The sequence below is a fragment of the Dermacentor variabilis genome, chromosome 11 (genome assembly GCF_050947875.1).
Source record: "Dermacentor variabilis isolate Ectoservices chromosome 11, ASM5094787v1, whole genome shotgun sequence".
NCBI lineage: Eukaryota > Metazoa > Arthropoda > Arachnida > Ixodida > Ixodidae > Dermacentor > Dermacentor variabilis.
The window spans coordinates 125,105,403-125,125,303 of NC_134578.1; the positions used below are offsets into that span (position 1 = coordinate 125,105,403).

A 19,901-nucleotide genomic window follows, 5' to 3' on the forward strand; every position below is an offset into this window, starting at 1 on the left:
GCGAGCAAAACAAAGCTCGCGGAAATTGCCCACGTGCGCAACCTGGTCGTAGTACCAGGCGGGCTAAATGGCGTCCTAAAGAGGAAAGGGACAGGACTAGCCCAGCACTTGGGAAAAGGGGTGGACGACTTGCGCGACCTGTCCCCTCAGGTGCAGATCGTGGTGTACACGGTTCCGGAAGTGCCTATATGTGACAGTCACGTCCAAAGAGCAGTAGTGGGTGCTAATGAGGCTACATGCAAAATGAGCCGAGAGAAAGACTTTGAGGTAGTTGAAGCAAACAGGGAAGTGAGAAGGTGTGATGGTTTTCAACGACACGGGATCCACTTCATGAGAGTGGCTTGTCTGGCTAGTTGGTACATGGTTATGCTAGGAGAATGCCAGCAAACTTGAAAGTAGAAAAAATCGAGAAGCAGACAGACAAAGTGACAGGAAGGAAGGAAAGTTAGAGGATCCACTTCAATAACAGGCTTGCGGGAGAAGTGGGCTGGCGACTTGCTGGTCGCGCTGTTGCTTTTTTAGGGAGGCACTTTCAGTTTTATTAGAGCGCAGCTCTTTGGCGTCCGTTCCTGGGTTTCGCGTCGTCGTCGGCGTCGTCGTCGGCGTTGTCGTCGGCCTCGTAACCAGCTCCGCCCCCCTTTCATCCCCCCAGCGCTAGCAGCGACCGACTGATACCGCTGGATGCCGCTGACGCCGCTAGAGAGTCAAGATAACGTGACTGCATAGAACACCGTCGCCGCCATGCAGAAAGAGGAGGAAAGGGTCCCCCCCCCCCCTGTTCTTGTGTGGCGGATAGGGTGCTCTTCAGTTGCCGACGCGCCGGTTATTTCACGTAGGCCCCGGCACGTCGACGAATACGTGACCACCTTCCCACGGCTAGACCTGGTTCTTAGCGCTGCGGAAGCGAGGGTATCATATTGTTTGTATCGGCATCGGCGGCGTTGTCCCTGAAACCAACTCCGCAGCTGGGGTTGACTCACTATCGGCGTCAGCGGCATCAGTCAGTCGCTGCTATCTCTTCCCTCCTCCCTTTATCGTGTTGTCCGCTTGCTGCGCGCGCTTCTGCCCCCATCGTTTGCCGCTGGGTGTACACGCCGCCCCCCTCCCCCCTCTTCCTGCGAGTCTCCGGTTGTCAAAGCGCCGGCTCGAACTTAATTCCTTTCTTCGCTCCTCCTCCAATGCAACCCCTGTGCTGTGGCAATCAGAGAGCCAGATCGGTGGCGGCGGATCTGTATATGTGCACCGCCCGAGCCGAAATTGCCGCTGCCGTTCGCCCTGTGCGGTGGCAATCAGAGAGCCAGATCGGTGGCGGCTTGACATAAAGACAAACAGCAATTTCCTAACACTTATGCGGGAGAACATCCCGTTCCTCTCGCTCGTAACGCGTCCCACGGCTGTGACAACCTCGCGAGGCACTTGTATAGATCTCGTCTTTGAGAATCAAGCATTGGTGTACCAAGTCGAACATATATCAGTCTATTTCTCCGACCACAAAGCTTCCCTCATGACTGTCAAGAACTGTTAGTGGAGTCTTTGTTAAAGGAATACGTGTGAAAAATTAAAAAAAATTCTGTGATAGCGCATACATGTGTTGCTCGATTTATTTGCCTCAATCTATCGAAAAGGTGAAACAGCTTATTTGCTGCGCTCAAATTTCGCATTAGGAAGTAACGTAATCGTCGGTAATTTTTTTGTATGAACATTTTCCCATTCGACTACGGAAATCCCTTTCCGCACAACCCGTCACAACGAAATGTCCTTGACGCCGTGACGGCCAATCCTTGGACATCGTGCTTGCACACAGAACACTTTTTGGTTGGCTGCCGTAATTAAAGTTCCAGCGCATTGCCGCAGAGAGCGAACCTATCGAAATGAATCTCGAGTCTAAGAAAACAAAAAAAAACTTGGAGGACGCTTAAAGGGACTGACAACGGGCGAGAATGTGTTGTTAGACGTTGATGGCAATTAAATAACCATGATTTATAGTGATAGAATCCAGCAAGCTGTTCGCAATTGAAGTAGGGAATATAATTTTAAATTGGCAAATAATGTCTTAAAAGCCAGTAAGTGGTGAGGCCTGTCGGGTAAATCTTGATACTTCAGATGTAGTCGATCATATTACTGTGCGTAAGTCGGCTGTTATTAAGTGGAACATAATAATTACTAAAATTGCAGCCGAAACCTCAGCAGTCATGGAGGCATTACGGAATCAGGGTGTAGATGAGCCGTATGTAAAAATACTCAAAGATATCTATAGCGGCTCCACAGCCACCGTAGTCCTCCATAAAGAAAGCAACAAAATCGCAATAAAAAAGGCTTCAGGCAGAGAGATACGATCTCTCCAATGCTATTCACAGCGTGTTTACAGGAGGTATTCAGAGAGCTGGATTGGGAATAAGAGTTAATGGACAATACCTTAGTAACTTGCGAGTCGCTGATGATATTGCTCTGCTTATTAACTCAGGAGACCAATTGCAATGCATGCTCACTGACCTGGGGCGCGATCGGAGATATTTTGTTCGATACGCGTTCTGTTCAGTTGCTGCAACGTCACGAATTGGCAGTATGCAAAATTTGTGACAAGGGGACGGAGAGAGCAGCCAATCAGCAAGCGCTGAACTCCCCGGACGTTGCGTTGCCTCGTCTGTCGTCTGCTTGGGGACCATATACTATAAACCGAAATGGTTTTCGCTTTCTAATAAATCAAATGTCTGTATGAAAAATATGTATTTTTATTCTCAAGCTTAAACACGTTCTCAAATAGTAATGTGTACGACTATTACAATTTATTAGAATCAGTTTTTCTGCAAGGTCGCTAGGTGGTGTTGCGCACGGCGCGAGAAAAAGAAAAAAAAAGAGCGGTCTACTCGGCGCACTTTTCAAAATGTCGTCGCACCGAAACGTGCCGCTCGGCCCCCGGGTTTCGGCGCGTCAGAGGGAGCTCCTCCTGTCTTTTATGGAGGAGCACCCCGCCCTCGTGACGCCGTAATACCCACTGGGGCCATCGCTCACAAAGGCCGACAAGGAGGCGCTGTGGCTCCAGCTGAAGGCGCTGCTGGATTCCCAAGGCCCTGCACGCAAGACCGTGCAGCAGTGGCAGGCGTTCTGGCGAAAGCAGCGGTTCTACGCGGACCAGGCGCTGGCCCTTGTCAGCAGCAAAGTTGAGCGTGCGCGGATTAATTTCAGCCGGTCGTCTCATACGCTCGGTTTGTTATTTACAGGGGCACCGGAGGTGGTCAGCTTGCTGGATTCCACGGCCGCATCCTGCAGCTAACCGGAACCGCGCGGGTGGATGGTGGGCGAGCCGCTGTGTACGGGCGGTCGGAAGCGGTAAGCACTGGCTTAGAATACCATTATCGCCTAAGTGTTTTGAACTAGCACTTTGTGACCGTCAGAAATTCGGCAAACGAGGTTCAATGCGACGCGGCCTACGGTGACAAAAAGCGTATTACGGTGTGTCCTTTGTCGCGACACGGTGTGTAGCTCACGTTAGACGTCGAAAATATCCGCTTGCGTGTCGCGTCGAGACGGTAAAAAGTGGGTTCATTTGCCTACAAACGTTTAGGAAAACTTCACGCTAGGGCGGTGTTGCTTAGAACTTTGTCGGAAACGGTCGAATCTGCAGGGGCGAAAGGACGCCCGTGAAGTTAATTTTGAGGCATATTAGAGGAACCTACGTGCACGAAACTGTTTGAGACCATCGAATGAGGGGCATAGCCAGAGGCTGGCGCACCAAACACGCCCCCCCGCCCCTTCTCGAACGTCTTTGTGTGGATAACATGCTATGTTTTCAAACACCCCTCGAAAAGAAAAAAGATCTAGCTGCGCACTGCCCCCATTACGTGCAGACTCGCTACATTAAAGCATATCAGTTATTAGTAGCTGCTGCTACAAACATCGCTATGCGTGCAGAGAAGTTTTGTGACACATTCTCAACACATGCTTACAGTCGGTCCCCCCAGATGAGAGCCTGCAGGCGCGAGCTCTCTCTGGGGACTTCCGGCGCCCTCAGCCCATCCAGCCATTGCCCGCCCAGCCTACAGTTTCGGTTGGCGAGACGCCCGGCACCAGTGGCTTGCAGGTGAATTTGCACACATCACATTTCTTTTTTTTTTCGTTTATTGCACTCGGTGTGCATAAAGCAGTGTCTTACTTGAACGGGCTTTTCAGAGCGTTGCACGCGTTGCCGGTGGTGTGGCCGAGCAGGATGCGGCCCTCATCCTTGAGATGAAAATAAAAATGATTTGATTTGATTTGATTTGAGTGCCTGAGTGCTCCAGCTCGTAAGTTGGAGTCGCCTTGTCCTGTTAGCTGTACCAATATTAAGTTTAATGGAATCACCCATCGGTATGTGATGCTTCTTACCATGTCATTCCTTTTAAGCATGAGTTACATAGGCTTCTGCTGTGAAAAAAATAGCATAACTTGTATGCTTTCAGCACCACAACGCCAAAGGCGCCGCCGAGTGCCGCCGGCGGGTGCCCGTGAAGCCCTCCCACGCCTAGTGGAACTGCACACCCGGAGCAGTGAGCAGCAGCAGCAAACCAACACGGTTCGTGGATACTATTTCTGTGCACTGCGGATATATCTCAATAAGAGACAGGATACAAATGGATGTAGCCGAGAATTTTTCTTCAATAACTTTGAAGTGGAATAAACAGCCATTCTGCCTTGAAATTAAGCAAAAACATTATGGTGAATCTGGGTAAATGGAACATAAGAACATTCATGGACGAATATTGGCTGTTTTACAATATTCGATGGAGTGTCTTTCTATTGGGTATTTTCTTCAAAATTAATTCGTACCAAACATTTACTATTTGCACACTCCTACAGAAAACCAAACCTAAGTATGTCAGGAACTAAATCCTCAGCATAGTCACCAAGTACAAATGTACATTTTTGCAATTATAACGTTGCATATGCACGCCTTCTTCGATCATTGGTTGGGGTATGTTTTCCATAGCAGTATACAGGACAGAGAATCGCTGATACTGCACAATCGCCCGCCAGGCAAACTGGTGCGTAGCCCTGAAAAGGGCTGTTTGGTTTCTTCTTACGAAGAGGTGCTTGGAGGTGTGAGATGCGTTTGAGGAGGTGACAGAAAATGAATTCTGACACCACTATGGTCTGTCCAAACAACGGGAATTGGTTGTGCGCAGAACTCGGCACCATTGACGGATGCCGCTGGGTCAGTGGATTTTCAGCGGAGAGGATGTGTTGTGCACGCTGAGACTCCATAAACAGAATCTCCCAGTGAAGTGTCGGTAGCGAAGAATTCCGAGGTGACATTGGCGACATATTTCTTCGTTTCCAGCTGATTGCGGAGCTCCGGGAGGCGGCCACCCGCCAGGCTGTGGCCCTCGAACAGCTGGCAACCGAGGCCAGGCTCCACAGGGAGGCTGCAGAGAGGCAGGCTACAGCCCTGGAGGCCATCCTGCAGCAACAGGGCCAGGCTTTGCAGGAGCTGCGCAGCGTGGGGGCGCTCTCACGGGCCATTGCAGCGGCACTGGGGCGGCCTGCACAATAATTTAAAATTTTGGTATATTCTTTGATCTGCAGCAAAGACTGCTGCAGTTTTTTTTTATCTGCAGCAAAGGCTGCTGCAGTTTCTTTTATCTGCAGCAAAGACTGCTGCAGTTTTTTTTTAAGTCTGCAGTGCAGATTTTTTTAAATCTGCAGTGAAAGCTGTTGTGTGTAGTTTTAAACCTGCAGCGAAGGTTGTTGTGTATAGTTTTAAACCTGCAGCGAAGGTTGTTGTGTATAGTTTTAAACCTGCAGCGAAGGTTGTTGTGTATAGTTTTAAACCTGCAGCAAAAGGTGTTGTGTATAGTTTTAAACCTGCAGCAAAGGTTGTGTATAGTTTTAAACCTGCAGCGAAGGTTGTTGTGTATAGTTTTAAACCTACAGCGAAGGTTGTTGTGTATAGTTTTAAACCTGCAGCGAAGGTTGTTGTGTATATGTTTAAACAAGCACCAAAGGTTGCCTTTCTTGTATACTTTCAAAAATATCGCATTCCACATGAGGGCACTAAAGAACTTGGACTGTGCACTAGGTTTTGTGTCGCGACTTCTGAAATACTTGCGGGAGTTTGTTTTTGTGTATTGCTTCGACTTTGTTGTGCTATGTGTATGTGTCTGTGCAGAGGAGAGGCAGGCGCCTCTTAACGTCTGTACGTATATGAGAAAATGACTCTTTTTTCTTTTTACGTTACAGTAAGGGCAACTTTCTTTTACACAACTATATTATATCGCGCAGTTCTGATACAATTTCAGTTCTAAGATGGCGCTCATGTCGTGCATTTAATTTTTTTAAGCATAATTCAGTATTCCCACTTGCCGGCGTTGCAGTCCCGATTCAAACAGGCTTTTTCGGACTAGCCGCCAGTTTGTGGGGTGGTCATTTTGGCTCGGTGACAAACTCCGACACCGTGTCCCATTCACAGTTAGGCCACTGCTTGTGCATAAGTGTTAGGCAACATACTTCATAGGAAGGATAGCAAGTTATTGTGTGCTAAAGAGGACAACAAAGAAGCACGGGCCATATGCGCTTATGTTATGCTTCTTATGTTATGCATAAGAAATATGCACAGTTCATCAGGATGACATTGTGCACAAGCTTGTGCAGCCATAGGGTCATTAATTATAAGAACATGGTTTTATTGAGATGGGTAGCTAATGTACAAGATGTTATCATGCCAAAAATATTGCGCCAGACTGGAGAACATAGTAAACTGAGTCGCAGCGTGATGCTCTGGGGAGGAAACAGTGCATTGTATTGCTTGACGTTGACTTGATAATAAGTGACTAATAAATTCACCGTGGCTAATGAGCCCACGCCAATAGTGTGTTTGTAAACTTTGGCATACCGACAGCATTCGTTTCACTTTCTTTTCCCACATGTGAAAAAAAAATAACGTACCAAGCAGTCGCAGCATTACATTGGCTGCTGCCGACGAGGTCGCAGCAGGCGGCGGCGTACCCTCCGGAGGTGGTCAGTATGCACTCCGCGTGGTCCTTGGAAAAGGTTCACCACGCGGTTGCGCTGCTGCTGGCCCCTCAGGTACAGTTCCCGCGGTTGTGGGACCCGCATGGGTGGTGCTGGCGGGTCGACCAGATCTGCAGTCTGCTGGACAGCTGGAGCAACGTCACTGTCGTCGTCCTCCTCTTCCGGAGCAGGCTCACGTGCCGCCAAGGCAATGTTGTGAAGAGCTGCACAAGCGGCAACGATGGTCGCTGCTCGATCGGGGTTGTAGAGCAGGGTCCGGTAACGCTGCAAGCAGCGGAACCTGCTCTTTAGGACCCCGATGCACCTCTCCACAACATTGCGCATGGCGGTGTGCTCCTTGTTGTAGAGGCCCTCAGGGGTGCTGCCAGCTGGATGCCCCGGCACTGGTGACAGGAGCCACGGCTCCAAGGGATAGCCGGAGTCTCCTGCGCAAGGGCAGGGTGACAGTTTAAGCGATATCTACTTCATTGTGGTGCACATTTGCAGCACTTACCAAGCAAACATTCACCAGGGCGCAGTTCTGCTTCAAGGTATGTACGGAGAGGGTTCCTACGCCACACCCATGAATCATGACAGGACCCCGGGAAGCAGGGGTTGATGTCTTCAATCCAGAGGTCTGCATCGCATGTCTGCAGATTAAAAATTAGTGCAAACAGTTGTCGTACAAGTCCTTTAAAGCACTTATGAACCTAATTGAATATCCGCACACTGTGACAGACTGTTCGAATACTGCTATGAGCAAATCTCGGTCGGACATGGTTCGTTTCGTAGTTAAAGTTGCAACACGCGGACTTGTTTTCGTCAGGGCACTGTCAAAGACTAGCCCGCCTGTTAACTGCTCGGAACGTCACAAATTGCTGGCACCCCCGCCTTTACCCACATTACTGTTACGTGTTTCAGCTAATGTCCCGCAACACCTCCAACATGAAAAATTGCAGGCACAAAACCGGAATAAAAGAACTCCTTTAGTGCTATTAAATGGCACATGTATTGCAAGATTTAGCGCCCATCATTAAACGTGTGCAGGACGGCAGCACAGGACAGCGAGTACTACGGCATAATCCAGCAGGAGCGGCGTTTTGAATCCATCGAAATCGTGAATCAAGCTTCGGGGATACTCCGCGATCGAGCAACGTCGATTTCATGCGCTGTGGAGACCGCTGAGCCGCAGTGTGTCCCGCACCGCAAGATTTCGTCACTGTTCCATCGCGATGTACCCTCAAAAGGAATCAATTCCCGTTGTGGATAGATCGAGAATACCGCTCCTAGTACATTCTGTTGCAACAGTCCGAGTGAAATGGAAAATTACTGCGACACAAACGAACAAAAATATATCACTAGGGATACAATGCAAGAATAATACTTACGTTCATGGCGTAGAAACCCTTCCTCGACATATAGCTCTGTGTATCCCCGGGGCTCAGGCCTTGGGGCTGCTGTATGGCGATAAGAGTGCCATCGACGCAGCCGAGCACACCGGGGATCCGTCCGAGCCGCGCAAACGCCGATTTGCTCTGGCCTTCGCGGATGTCGTCTGGGGGAAGTCCATCCACCGCTTTTGCCCGCCAACGACAGTTATGGCGTTTGCTACTTCGTGGATGGTGTCGCTGACGGACGACTGCGACAGGCCGATGAATTCTTCACTGCCGACGCCCCGCTGGAAGCTTCCCGTTGCGAAAAACCTCAGGGCGCACAACACCTTCCGCTCAGTAGAAATTCCGCTGGCTCGCTGGCACCCGATGATGGGGTCGAGTTCACCGCACAACCAACGCACCGTTTCTTTCGAGAAACGAAAACGACGCCGGAATTCGCCTTCTGTCATCTCTTCAAACGCATTTCGCACCTCCACCCGCTCTCCTTCCTCCTCAAGCAACGCCAACGCAACAACCGAAGTTTCCAACGCAAGCGCCATTTTTCTCGAATTAAACTATGGATTGGATCCGAACGTGCTAGTCAGCTGCCGAAGCCGACTTTGGGTCTAATCCAATCTATCAGACGCGTCATGCCAAGCCGGTCTCGTAACGAGCAATGATCGCTCCAAACTTCTCAACTCCCGTCGCGTTCGGGCGAAATGCTCGGTGGGCGGATGATTGACAGGAGCGTATCGTCATTTTGACGTCACCAAAAACGGGGCGGCGCCCCGCGGCTGGCGACGTCGGCGCGGAGTCGGCCAATCGCGCGCGCCGGTAATCGAACGAACGCGCCGAACAACCATCTCCGATCGCACCCCTGGACAGGCACAGCAGAAGGATGGGTCGAAAAAGTAATCTGAAGAAAACTGAAGTAATGTTTAACAGTCTCGGAAGACAACAGCAGTTTACGATAGGTAGCGAGGCACTGGAAGTGGTAAGGGAATACATCTACTTAGGGCAGTGGCCGCGGATCGGGATCATGAGACTGAAATAATGAGAAGAATAAGAATAGGCTGGGGTGCGTTTGGCCGGCATTCTCAGATCATGAACAGCAGGTTGCCATTATCCCTCATGAGAAAAGTGTATAACAGCTGTGTCTTACCAGTACTCACATACGGGGCAAAAACCTGAAGGCTTACGAAAAGGGTTCTACTTAAATTGAGGACGACACAAAGAGCTATGGAAAGAAGAATGATGGGTGTAACGTTAAGGGATAAGAAAAGAGCAGATTGGGTGAGGGAACAAACGCGAGTTAATGACATCTCAGTTGAAATCATGGCATGGCATGGACAGGAAACGTAATGAGGAGGGAAGATAACCGATGGTCATAAAGCGTTACGGACTGGATTCCAAGCGATGGTAAGCGTAGCAGTGGGCGGCAGAAAGCTAGGTGGACGGATGAGATTAAGAAGTTTGCAGGGACGACATGGCCACAATTTGTACATGACCGCGGTAGTCGGAGAAGAATGGGAGACGCGTTTGCCCTGCAGTGGGCATAACCAGGCTGCTGATACTGCTGCTGCTGCGGATGATGATACCGAATAATTGTTTAGAATTGCAGCTGCTGTAATAATATACACTTGCGCTTTATTCTATGCTTCGTAAATCAAAAGCGCACGCATAGCTACGGTAACACGCTGAACTGTGCATCACGTGTAAAATCGTCCTTTTCCTTTCCGATCCGATTGGTTTTGTTTTGACTATTAAAATACCAAAGCAGGACAGGAAACCACGAAAACACGGAGCTGTTATTGCAGAAATACTTTAACACTTTGGAAAACATTAATCGCAAGAGCGTTGACTTGATAAACAAAATAATACTTCCTCACAGTTATGCCAGCATCGCTATCCCGCTCACCTATAGCACTTTCAGCGTGCTTCCACTGAACGACTTCATCGTCACTGCAGATTAAAAAATTCGGACACAAAAATGTTCCACGGCGTTTTCGGCGCTACCACTTCATAATTAGACACTCCAGCGGCAAGCTTTCCGTTGCATTAAAAAACGTAACTGCAATGAAAATTGATTCTCAGTCTCTTTAAGGTTCGCCTTTAAGACTGGAACCTGATAGCATTCAAAAATCCTTGACTGCTTCTCACGCTTCCTGGATACTGCAGTTTACGTATCCATAATGTTTATCTGCAAACGCTGGCGGCGAACGCGTTGACTGCTTCTCACGCTTTCTGGCAATTGCAGTTTACGTATCCATAATGTTTATGTACAAATGCTGGCGGCGAACGCTATGAGCAAAAGCGAGGTTCCGGTTTCTTTTTTTCTTTTTTTTCATGCCCTCCGCATGGCGGGCGCCGCCGCTGCTGCGGATGCGAGTGCCATCTGGATGATGTTGCAAGGAACCGAGCGGGGCGCGCCGTTCTCATTGAGACGCCTCGAACGGCAGCAGGAAAAAGTGTTTGAGCTTCCGCGTAACAGAATTAAGTTTTCTCGTATATTCAAATTACAATCCGACGATATCACCTCTCTAGGTTGTGTGTAAGTCGTACTTTACGAATTTTCCGACGCATTTTACTTCGAGAAATTAAATTAGTTCAGTAACGCCCATGAAGAACCTGCGTGGTTCAGGATAATTTTTCTGATACGGTTAACTGCGCCGACACTAGATTTTCTGCGACACTAGATTTTCTGGCCCTTAAGGCTATCGCGTTAACGTTCATCTCGCACGTAAAGGAACAAGACAGTAAAGCTTACCGTAAGAAACGTGGAGTAGGTCGAAAGCTGTGCCCGGCGCGTTACTTCAACCAGTAGCCTTGGACATGAACACACTGGAGCGTGTCCTCTACCCGTGCTTCCCTTCATTCATGCCAGCACCACAATCGCGCGATCCTATTTTATTGCTCTCCGTTTCTGAGCATAGCCATGTTAGTATAGTGTACTGTAAAACACCGCCTACTCCCAGGCTCATCCCGATGCCCGGTGATCGGGATAAGATGAGACGATGTTGCTTTCACAAATGTTATCATGGTGGAAGCGCGTTGTACAGTTTAGGCTCATCAAAGATTAAAGCCATCGGCTCAGAGAACGGTGCAATTAGGGGAGGGGGACCATTTCGCACACGCACACGCACAACCGCGCTGCCTGCTCAGCCAGCTAAAACATAGCCTTCGAGACTTCTTTGTAGTCGAGGAGGGGCACCTCTGCAGCGTGGATTTCGGTGCCACTTAAAGCACAAGCAAAACCAAGTCGCAAATTTTCAGTATCCCAAATATAGGCATGTAGACAACTTGCCCAAGTCGACGACAATAATTTTATGTAGCACAATTTGGCTATCTAAAGCCAAACGTGGCATGGCACTGACCAGGCGAGGGCGGTGTTCCTCTTAGTAAAGTGTTATATTGGGAGAGTAGGTTCAACGAGGGCTCCGCGCTGAGGCATTTTTGATTGAAAATCCAGATGTCACCACCGTCGCTTTCTTCTGGACGCCACGCCCCCGCGCGCGGCGGAGGCCGCTGATGCGCCGATCGGCAGCGTCAGAGCGTGCCGAACAGAAGCTCGGCCGCGGTCGAGCACAGCGTTGCAGTTGCGTTCGAGGATGACCATGCCTGGATTAGCCGGAGCCACGCAGTCAGATGGATCGCGTTTGCAGTTTGCTTTCTTTTTTAATCTTTATGTGCGTGTTTCACTGTATGAAATAATGAAATGCAGGGCTTATATTCTGTAGAAATGGAGATCATGTGCAGTAATGGGGTGAGGTACAGGAATAAATGATCTGTGTGGCATAATTAGGGGTTAAATGAAAATTGGTAAGCCGTTGTTTCCTTCCTGTCTCAAGGCGATATATTGAATGCTAAGAAAATGTCCCTGATGCCCTAATAACGGCAGCAATTTGACATTTAGGTAGAATGTGGGTCACATCATTCGCTACGTGCAGCAAATTTTTGTGTAGGTTAATTCTGTTTTGAAAATATTTACTGAATAGCCATTTTATTGCCTATTTTTGTGCGTCATAGGCCTGAGATGTAGTTGGTTTTCCAGATACCCTGGGTGAATAAAGCAAAACACATTGTTTATATTTGCTTGGATTAGGAAGCCTATTATCGGTTGTCTATGTCTTCGAGCTCGCTCAGGTTTGCATTGTCACATGCCTCCAATCTGAATGACGGTTGAACTGAGAGCAGGAGCATTCTCTTTGATGACCGGCCTTCATCTGTTGCATATGAGGCTGTTCTCTTTCGTGTGGGCTGCTCGGATGTAGGCTGCTCGTAGAGATACTCCGGAAAATACGGCAAAAGATTGTGGGTACCGCATCAGACCCAAGCGCAGTCTTTCCACGCTGTGTAGATATTTCCTGGCCTTCGACGATATGTACATAACGCCTCAGTATGTACATTGCATCAAAGTGCAGCTGACAAATGGAGTCGGTGACTTCCAAAGGGCCGATCGGTGCGGTGAAGATTGAGCTCCCGCACGCGTCGCCTTTCTTCATCTTTAGGAACTCCGAAGCGCGAAAGCTTGGCCTCGCCTTTCAATCTACTGTATACGGTTTTGCAACCCACTACACAACAGTACTTCTTCCGCCGAGGTGTGCTTATCCTATCATTCTGCGAACACTCTGCCAAGTCACCGAATTACGAGAAAAACCAGAGAAATGCGAGGGTCATCTGCGCGCGTAAACATCGTGCAGACGGCATCGTTTGACGGAAGCGAGGAACTTCAATTCATGGCAAAGCAGTAATTGTATTCTTTTTTGCGCGCATACTAGGGACAAAAATTGACGAAACAAACACAAGCACGACTGTGTGTTCAGTAGACGGCGGCGCGTCGAGCAGACGACAGCTCGGCCCCGCCGTAACCACAGGTGGTAGGCGTGGTTTCGCTGGGCCGCCGAGGCACCGGATTGGCCGGAACGTCAGAAGAAGGAGGAGCTTTAAGAACAAGGCGACTGCAGCGCCGCCGCAAATTTCCACGTTTTTTGCTTCACTCTCGCCGCTTGCCGGGTCCAGCGTTGGGCGTGCTTCTAGTTGTCGTACAAAAATCCCTCACGTGACCTGATCCTAGGTGCCTAGGGACAGAATCATTTAGGAACTTTTGAGAAATCGCGATGGTGGCGCCAAGTGACGCCGTGGCCTGTTCCTTCTCGGCGTGATCGTCCTCCCATGGACAAATTCGACCACGCGTTGTTCAACGTAGCTTGTGTGATTGTGCTTGCGTTGCTTGTGTGTAGAGAGTGCTAGATAATGGTCGTACTCTGCTACACTCTACTTCTGTGTTGGTTGTAGGTTCTGCCTTACTTGGTGGAAATCCACGAGTAGTAGTGGTGGTGCGGCAGTGCGGCTTTGGCCTCGGTGAGCTCTGGCAGTACAGAATCTGCGTTGTGTGACCCGTATCTTCCTTGAGAACTCGGCGGTGGTGACAGTTGAAATGTCGAAGTGTCACCGAACTGCAATGTGGCGTCTCCGTACCCGCCTTTCTTTAACGGATGTCGAGGGATGTGCTGCTCACTGCAAGTCACTTAAATGTGTCTGCGTCGACTACCCACTGTTCACCACTCATGAAATCCGTGCTGCGCGGTCTGTATTACTGGAGTATCCGGCGGTACAGACGCTCTAAATATCCAAGTGGCGCGGCGTATCGGCAACGGCCAGTTCGCGGACCGGCGCCCTGCAGCGGCGCCTTCGTGTCCACAACATTCGCTAGCGTCGACTCATTAATCTTTACGTAATTATTACGCTTGACAGACGGCGATGACGGAGCTGCTGCGATGTGCTGCTGACCTTAACACGTAAGTGGCATAATTCATATGTCGACACATCGCGCCAATTTGTGCGTCAGTAGCTCTTATTTTCCTGGCGAGAGGAAGCTTCGGCCTAGTTCTATTCAAGAGGGCCCGGAGCGTGATATACATCTCTGCTGTTATTTATTCTACTAGTAGGAATAGTTTCCTCTGGAGTGGGGTAAAAGACAACTGTTCTCGAGTTACAGTAGTGCTGCCACAATAAGTACGGCTTAATCTGTTCTCGTTCACGACTTAAAAGCAAAAAAAAAAAAGAAACTTTCATTGGAACGGCTTCACAACGCAAGAAGAACTCTACAGTTCTGCACACGGACAACACATTTTTTGTTATTATTTCCAAGTGCGCCTGCACTACAATCAATGCTGGAATGATAATCTAGATGTAAATAATGTGCAGAAAATAGCCGAACAGGAATAAGGCAGGAACAACTCCAGTGCGTAGCAATATTATTTTCTAATTGCTTCTGCTTGCAATGTTTACAGCTAAAGAGCTTCTATCATACTCGCAGATCTCTTGTGCCTGTTTCTGCAGCAATCACCTACGAAGCCTCGCATATGTCGAGGCTCTTTGTATTTAAAACATTTGACAGGAATGTTGCAGGACGTTATAAGGGTCTGTATACTATCGTTGTTCTCACAGAATCTTTAAGATATATGTCCCTCGATCGGTTCACAAACTCCCTTCGCAACTGTTATACCGTTGCGGCGTGTTCCTTTAGTCAACAGAAATCAACTTGGTTGGCACCATTGCACACAGGGGGTACCTTCCTGAACAAATTCTGGGTAAAGTGTGTGTTGCAGGTATATTAATGAATCTTTCAAATTTGTTTGATTTAGGAGCTGCTTACTGCAGCCTGTTCACTGTAGGAAATATGAATTTGTTTCTATTGCAGAGCCAGCTGTATCTACTGCCAACATGGGGTGAGTCGGCAAGGTATTTAGAAACCTTCACGTCTTCCTTGTCAATTTTTACATGTCTTGGGTGCAATGCACAGTCTTGTTTCAAACAACATGCTAAGATACAGTTTTGATATAAGACAGCCATTTAAAACTGATTGTAGGAATGTAGGAATTTTAACAATAAAACACAGCCCGCTGATTGCCAAAACCTGTATTCAGTAACACCACCACCCTATTTCGTAGATGTAAAGAAGTCCTGAGGAGCCACTAAGCCGTACTGTAGGACAGCTGAAATGGCTTTTATACCATAACTTACAAAGCTTATCAGACTGCACATCTAGTGTGTTTAGTGCGCTCTTAATGAGTGTTTGTATTGAGCAGAGTTTTCTTAACCCCTGTGTTGGCAAATACAAAAAAACTACGCTTGACAAGCGTGCTTCTTTTTTATTACTTGCATGACTAAACATGGGCTTGTTAACTCTTTACTATTAACACAATTAAGCTAAAGTTCAGCTTGCGCTAGGGTTGGATTGCAAGAATAGCTGAAATTTCATGTGGACTACATTCATGTTAAAAGATTTCCGATCTCATTCTGAAAAGATAAAAAAAACATGTGAGCGGAACACTACCTCACACATGCGGGTGAACAATGTCTGATGATGAACAATGCTAGCCGCAAGAATAGCTGTAGACTAGGTCGTGCAGCAAGCTTGGCCAAATGCCGATGAACATGTAGTCCAGAGGCCAAAGGCTTCCTCGATGAGCCCGGGCATCATTGGTTTTCACTCATTCCAGTCAAGCCTGCTTATGGAATGAACATTTTACAGGCCAGAGAGTGCCTTTTTTCTTTCCTTTTTCTACCACGTGTCGCAAAAACATGACAGACAGCAAACCTCTTTGCAAGCAAACATGCTTTCTGTGTTGCCCAAATATAGGATCACAGCAACACGTCAATGCACGGCTGCTGCTGTCTCATGCGTTATAGTTACAACAGGGATGCATCACGCTTTTCCAATAGCTCAAGCGCGCATACAGATAGTGTGCATGGCACAGTGAACAAAGCGCGCACAAAGGTCCGTTAGCAAAGTCACTCAACTGTACCAGCGGAATTTGCACAACAAATTATTCTGCCTCCTGAAATCTATTTTCTTTGTGAAGCTACACACTACTGTGCATCTGTTTTCCTCTAGTCTTAGCAGCGCTATATTAAATGGTCCCATGTGCTTGCTCAAGTTGAATGCCATGGCTCATTGTACGCTATGTATTATTTACGATTTGTTATCTTCAGTTTCAGGAAAGTGAGCTGAACTAATGAATGACGAGTAGAGCAATGTACAAAGACAGGAATGCCCTTTTGCTATCAAAAACAACTGAAAATTGTGACAATGTGCGTTGTCATGCTGCAGTGCACAGACAGGTTGAACCATTTTGCAGAGTGCCCAACAGATCACCATAAAGACACTGTGAAGATTCCGTTTCTGTAAAAAAGAAAGAACGTATACCAATATCAGGCAGCATAACTTGTCTAACAGCCTCTGTATATTTGCACTTTGACCTCTTTGTGTTAAGCTGATATTACAGGATTTTAATGGAATAAGGCCATTTCTGGCATTACCACACAGGCTATGCACAGACTTCTGTTCTCAGGGATAAAATATTTGTTTCAACCATGAAACGCGGTGCAGCACACCCTGTGCGCTCCATTTAGGAAAAATTGCTTTTTCACGCCGGCTTCACGGCAACGCTCGTGTACTGCTGTGAAACTCGACTAAGGTCGAATGGCGTCGCACGGCTTGCCCTAATTTTGCACATTCAGATGCGTGCTTTTGTGCGAAGCAGCAGCGCATGCTTTCACTCACGTTAAGTCTTAAGAGCGCCGTCTGCGCACTCGTGCAATGTATTGAAACCGCATTGGCCTCTCCAGCGGGCTTCACGGCAACGCTCGTGTACTGCTGCAAAGCGCGACTAAGTTGGAATGGCGTCGCACAGCGTGTCCCAATTTCGCGCATTCAGGCGCGTGCTTTTGTGCGAAGAAAGGCAATAAATCGTATCAAACGATGAGGCACTGCTCCGATGGCAAAAATAATGCTGTGCAAGTTTATTATTATTGTACGCTCTACAGCAAGCATGCACTGCATATAGCCTTCGACTCAAGAAGTGGCGCTTGCAGAACACGTTTATTTGGGCTTTCAAACAAGCTGTATGTTGTGAAGCTTCTCACTCACTGCTCACGAGACCTGGGGGTCCGTCGTATGGGCTGGGGCTTCGCAGGAGTGTGCGATGAAGGGGTGTGGTGTTGATGGCTATGCCAGATGCCTGATTGTTTTGTAATTCATTGGAATAAGCTCAATGTAGGACAGACACCGTGTACTTTATGACTCACTTTCACGGGTATTACCGTATTTGCATGAATATGCAAATTTTTTTCCTTCAAATTTCCAGCTTCAGGACATGCCTCGCGTTATATCGGCTTCACGACACATAATTACTATAAGTTAGTTTTTCTTTTTTGGAGAGACCAAAAGCCCTTCGTCAAATCATATTTGTGGTTGCGTGACATGAAAATGTGGTACTTTCAGTGCCCATTGACTGACAGACCTGCAGGAGGGCTTTGGCAGTGGCAGCAGGATTACTTGTGCACATGGGTGTAGTGTGAAAACGCGTGAAAGGACTTTCACAGTTGCTGCGGCGTTGCCATATCTGAATGTGTGAATCACTGAGCGGTTTGGTTATGTCTGCATTTGTGTTGTCACTGAATGGTTCCTTGATCATTAGCTGTCTGTTTTCTATATATATTACAGCAGTGGCATCAGAGCAGCTGAAAAAAATAGAATTTTGCTGTTCAATTGCAGGTTGGTTTTTTCCAATTGTTGCATTGCTCTATTTGCTGCCAAAAATATTTTATCATGGCTGCTGACTGCCTTGAATGTGAACTGATGCTTGTGAAAGCATAGCATACTATGTGTGTGAAGGAAGTCTATCACATCAGTAAGTGTGGTGGAGTCACTGATGTGAAAAGTTGAAAAATGAATGTTCTCGCAAAATCTGAAAGTGTTCATGGTGCATGCCATGAAAACTTGCAATAATCCCAGCAAACCTTCATGTTCTAAATAATAATAAGTGATACTTGAAGTTAAAGCTGATGCTCATTTAGACTTGAGATTATAGAGAAGGATTCAGCACATTTCATGTTTAATCAGCTTAATAACCTTGCCAAAACGATGGAGTCAAATTGTGCTTATCAAAAATTGTGCAGCTAAAGATATCTAATTATTTGAAGGCATAAAAAAAGAAGTTAAAGTGAACAAACTCAATAAGGCTACAGCTATATTTGCTCTGTAATAGGAAATTTGTAATCTTACTGATGGTGCACAGGTGATGGATGTATATTGCGTGTTTGAGGGCTTAATTTTTAATCAGCTGTGTTTTTTTTCGACGTGTTTAGTATGTGGCATGCTTGACTGCGGACTCCCACCATCATGAACAATTATGGGAAATAAAGTACACTTTTCTATGCAGCCCTTTTCTTTGTAACTTCTTTTCAGTAGTGGCAAACTGGGTTCTCTTAGCACAACAGCCCAATGCTCTACCCATTATACATGGATTGCCCTGTGACCCAAGTTTGCGGAAAGATGCATAAAAACCCGGACAGAGAGGCAGAAAAATAGACCCTGAAAGGTGCGGAATATTTTAAGCATGCCAATTCTAGGCAGCATACACAACTGGTTTGTTATGTATACATTGGTGGCATTGCAGGAGAAGAATTTACAAATTAGACCTTTTATTGGTAAAACCACAATATACACAATTTTGATTTCACAATAAACACGAGTGCCATCTGGTTTATGTATTCATCTACCTCACAGGTGCCACAAGGAGTACTGCGTGGAGGGGGTAGGGCATAAGACAATAACAAAGAAGGAGCAAATAAGGTATACAATGTTATAAGTATAAACAGCGATGCAAGATCAATACATTATTTTGAAAAGAACAGAAATAAAATCGCAAAGTAGGATCCCACCATTATGAGTTAGGTTCTACAGGAAATAAGACGGTTATATAATTGTGTAAAAGAACATGTTACATATACCAGAAATAGAAACACGAACACTTCCCAAAGATTATATGGATTTTTTGTCTCAAGGTTACAGGATAGTTAATGTCAGCAATGTTATCGTGAAGACAATTCCAATGTGTAATGGCACGTGGCAAAGAAAAGTTAAATGCATTAGTCTGACCATAAATGTGCTGGACGCTGAGGCGATTGTGCAAGTGCTTAAATGTGTGGGATGGACAAGCAAGAAGCAAAGTGGACAAATGCTCACTATGAATGATTTATTATAGCAGACAAAACGACGCTACATTCCGCCGCAATTCCAAGGATGGTATGAAAATGAATACTGAAGGTTAGATACGCTCAAGAATTAAACGTGCAGCACAGTTTTGGCTAGACTCAAGAATGCGAATTAAATATGCCTGGTGAAGTGACCAAATTGAAGCCACAAATTCTAGTTGGGGCAAAAATAATTTTTATATGCAAGCTTGTGAAGGAAGGAGCACCATGAAGGTTGCATTTTTGAAGATTGATGATCAAAGCACTTGTGTATATGGAGATTAATCGATAGTATACAGAACACTGCCACAGTGCAGTATCAAAAAAAAGTTCACAGCACTTATCGAACAAGGACATGTATGCAAACAGCAACACAGCACGCATGGAGATAAGATGCAGTGCATGAATGTCCTTGTAGCCTACAATGTGTGGTTACTTAATATTTAGAAGCAGCGGTAGTGCTACTGGGGCAACTAGAAGTGTTGTGCACAGGTGACG

General features: G+C 47.1%; 1 protein-coding gene across 1 annotated transcript; it reads left to right on the forward strand.

Moving 5' to 3' along the window:
• The first annotated feature begins 243 nt into the window (after positions 1 to 243).
• Positions 244 to 5,571, forward strand: LOC142563498 (uncharacterized). The gene is made up of 6 exons (XM_075674047.1): positions 244 to 288; positions 3,017 to 3,148; positions 3,950 to 4,081; positions 4,265 to 4,283; positions 4,440 to 4,552; positions 5,318 to 5,571. The coding sequence occupies exons 1-6, from the start codon at positions 244 to 246 to the stop codon at positions 5,528 to 5,530; spliced, it is 654 nt and encodes a 217-aa protein (XP_075530162.1). The 3' UTR covers positions 5,531 to 5,571.
• Positions 5,572 to 19,901: the final 14,330 nt, after the last annotated feature.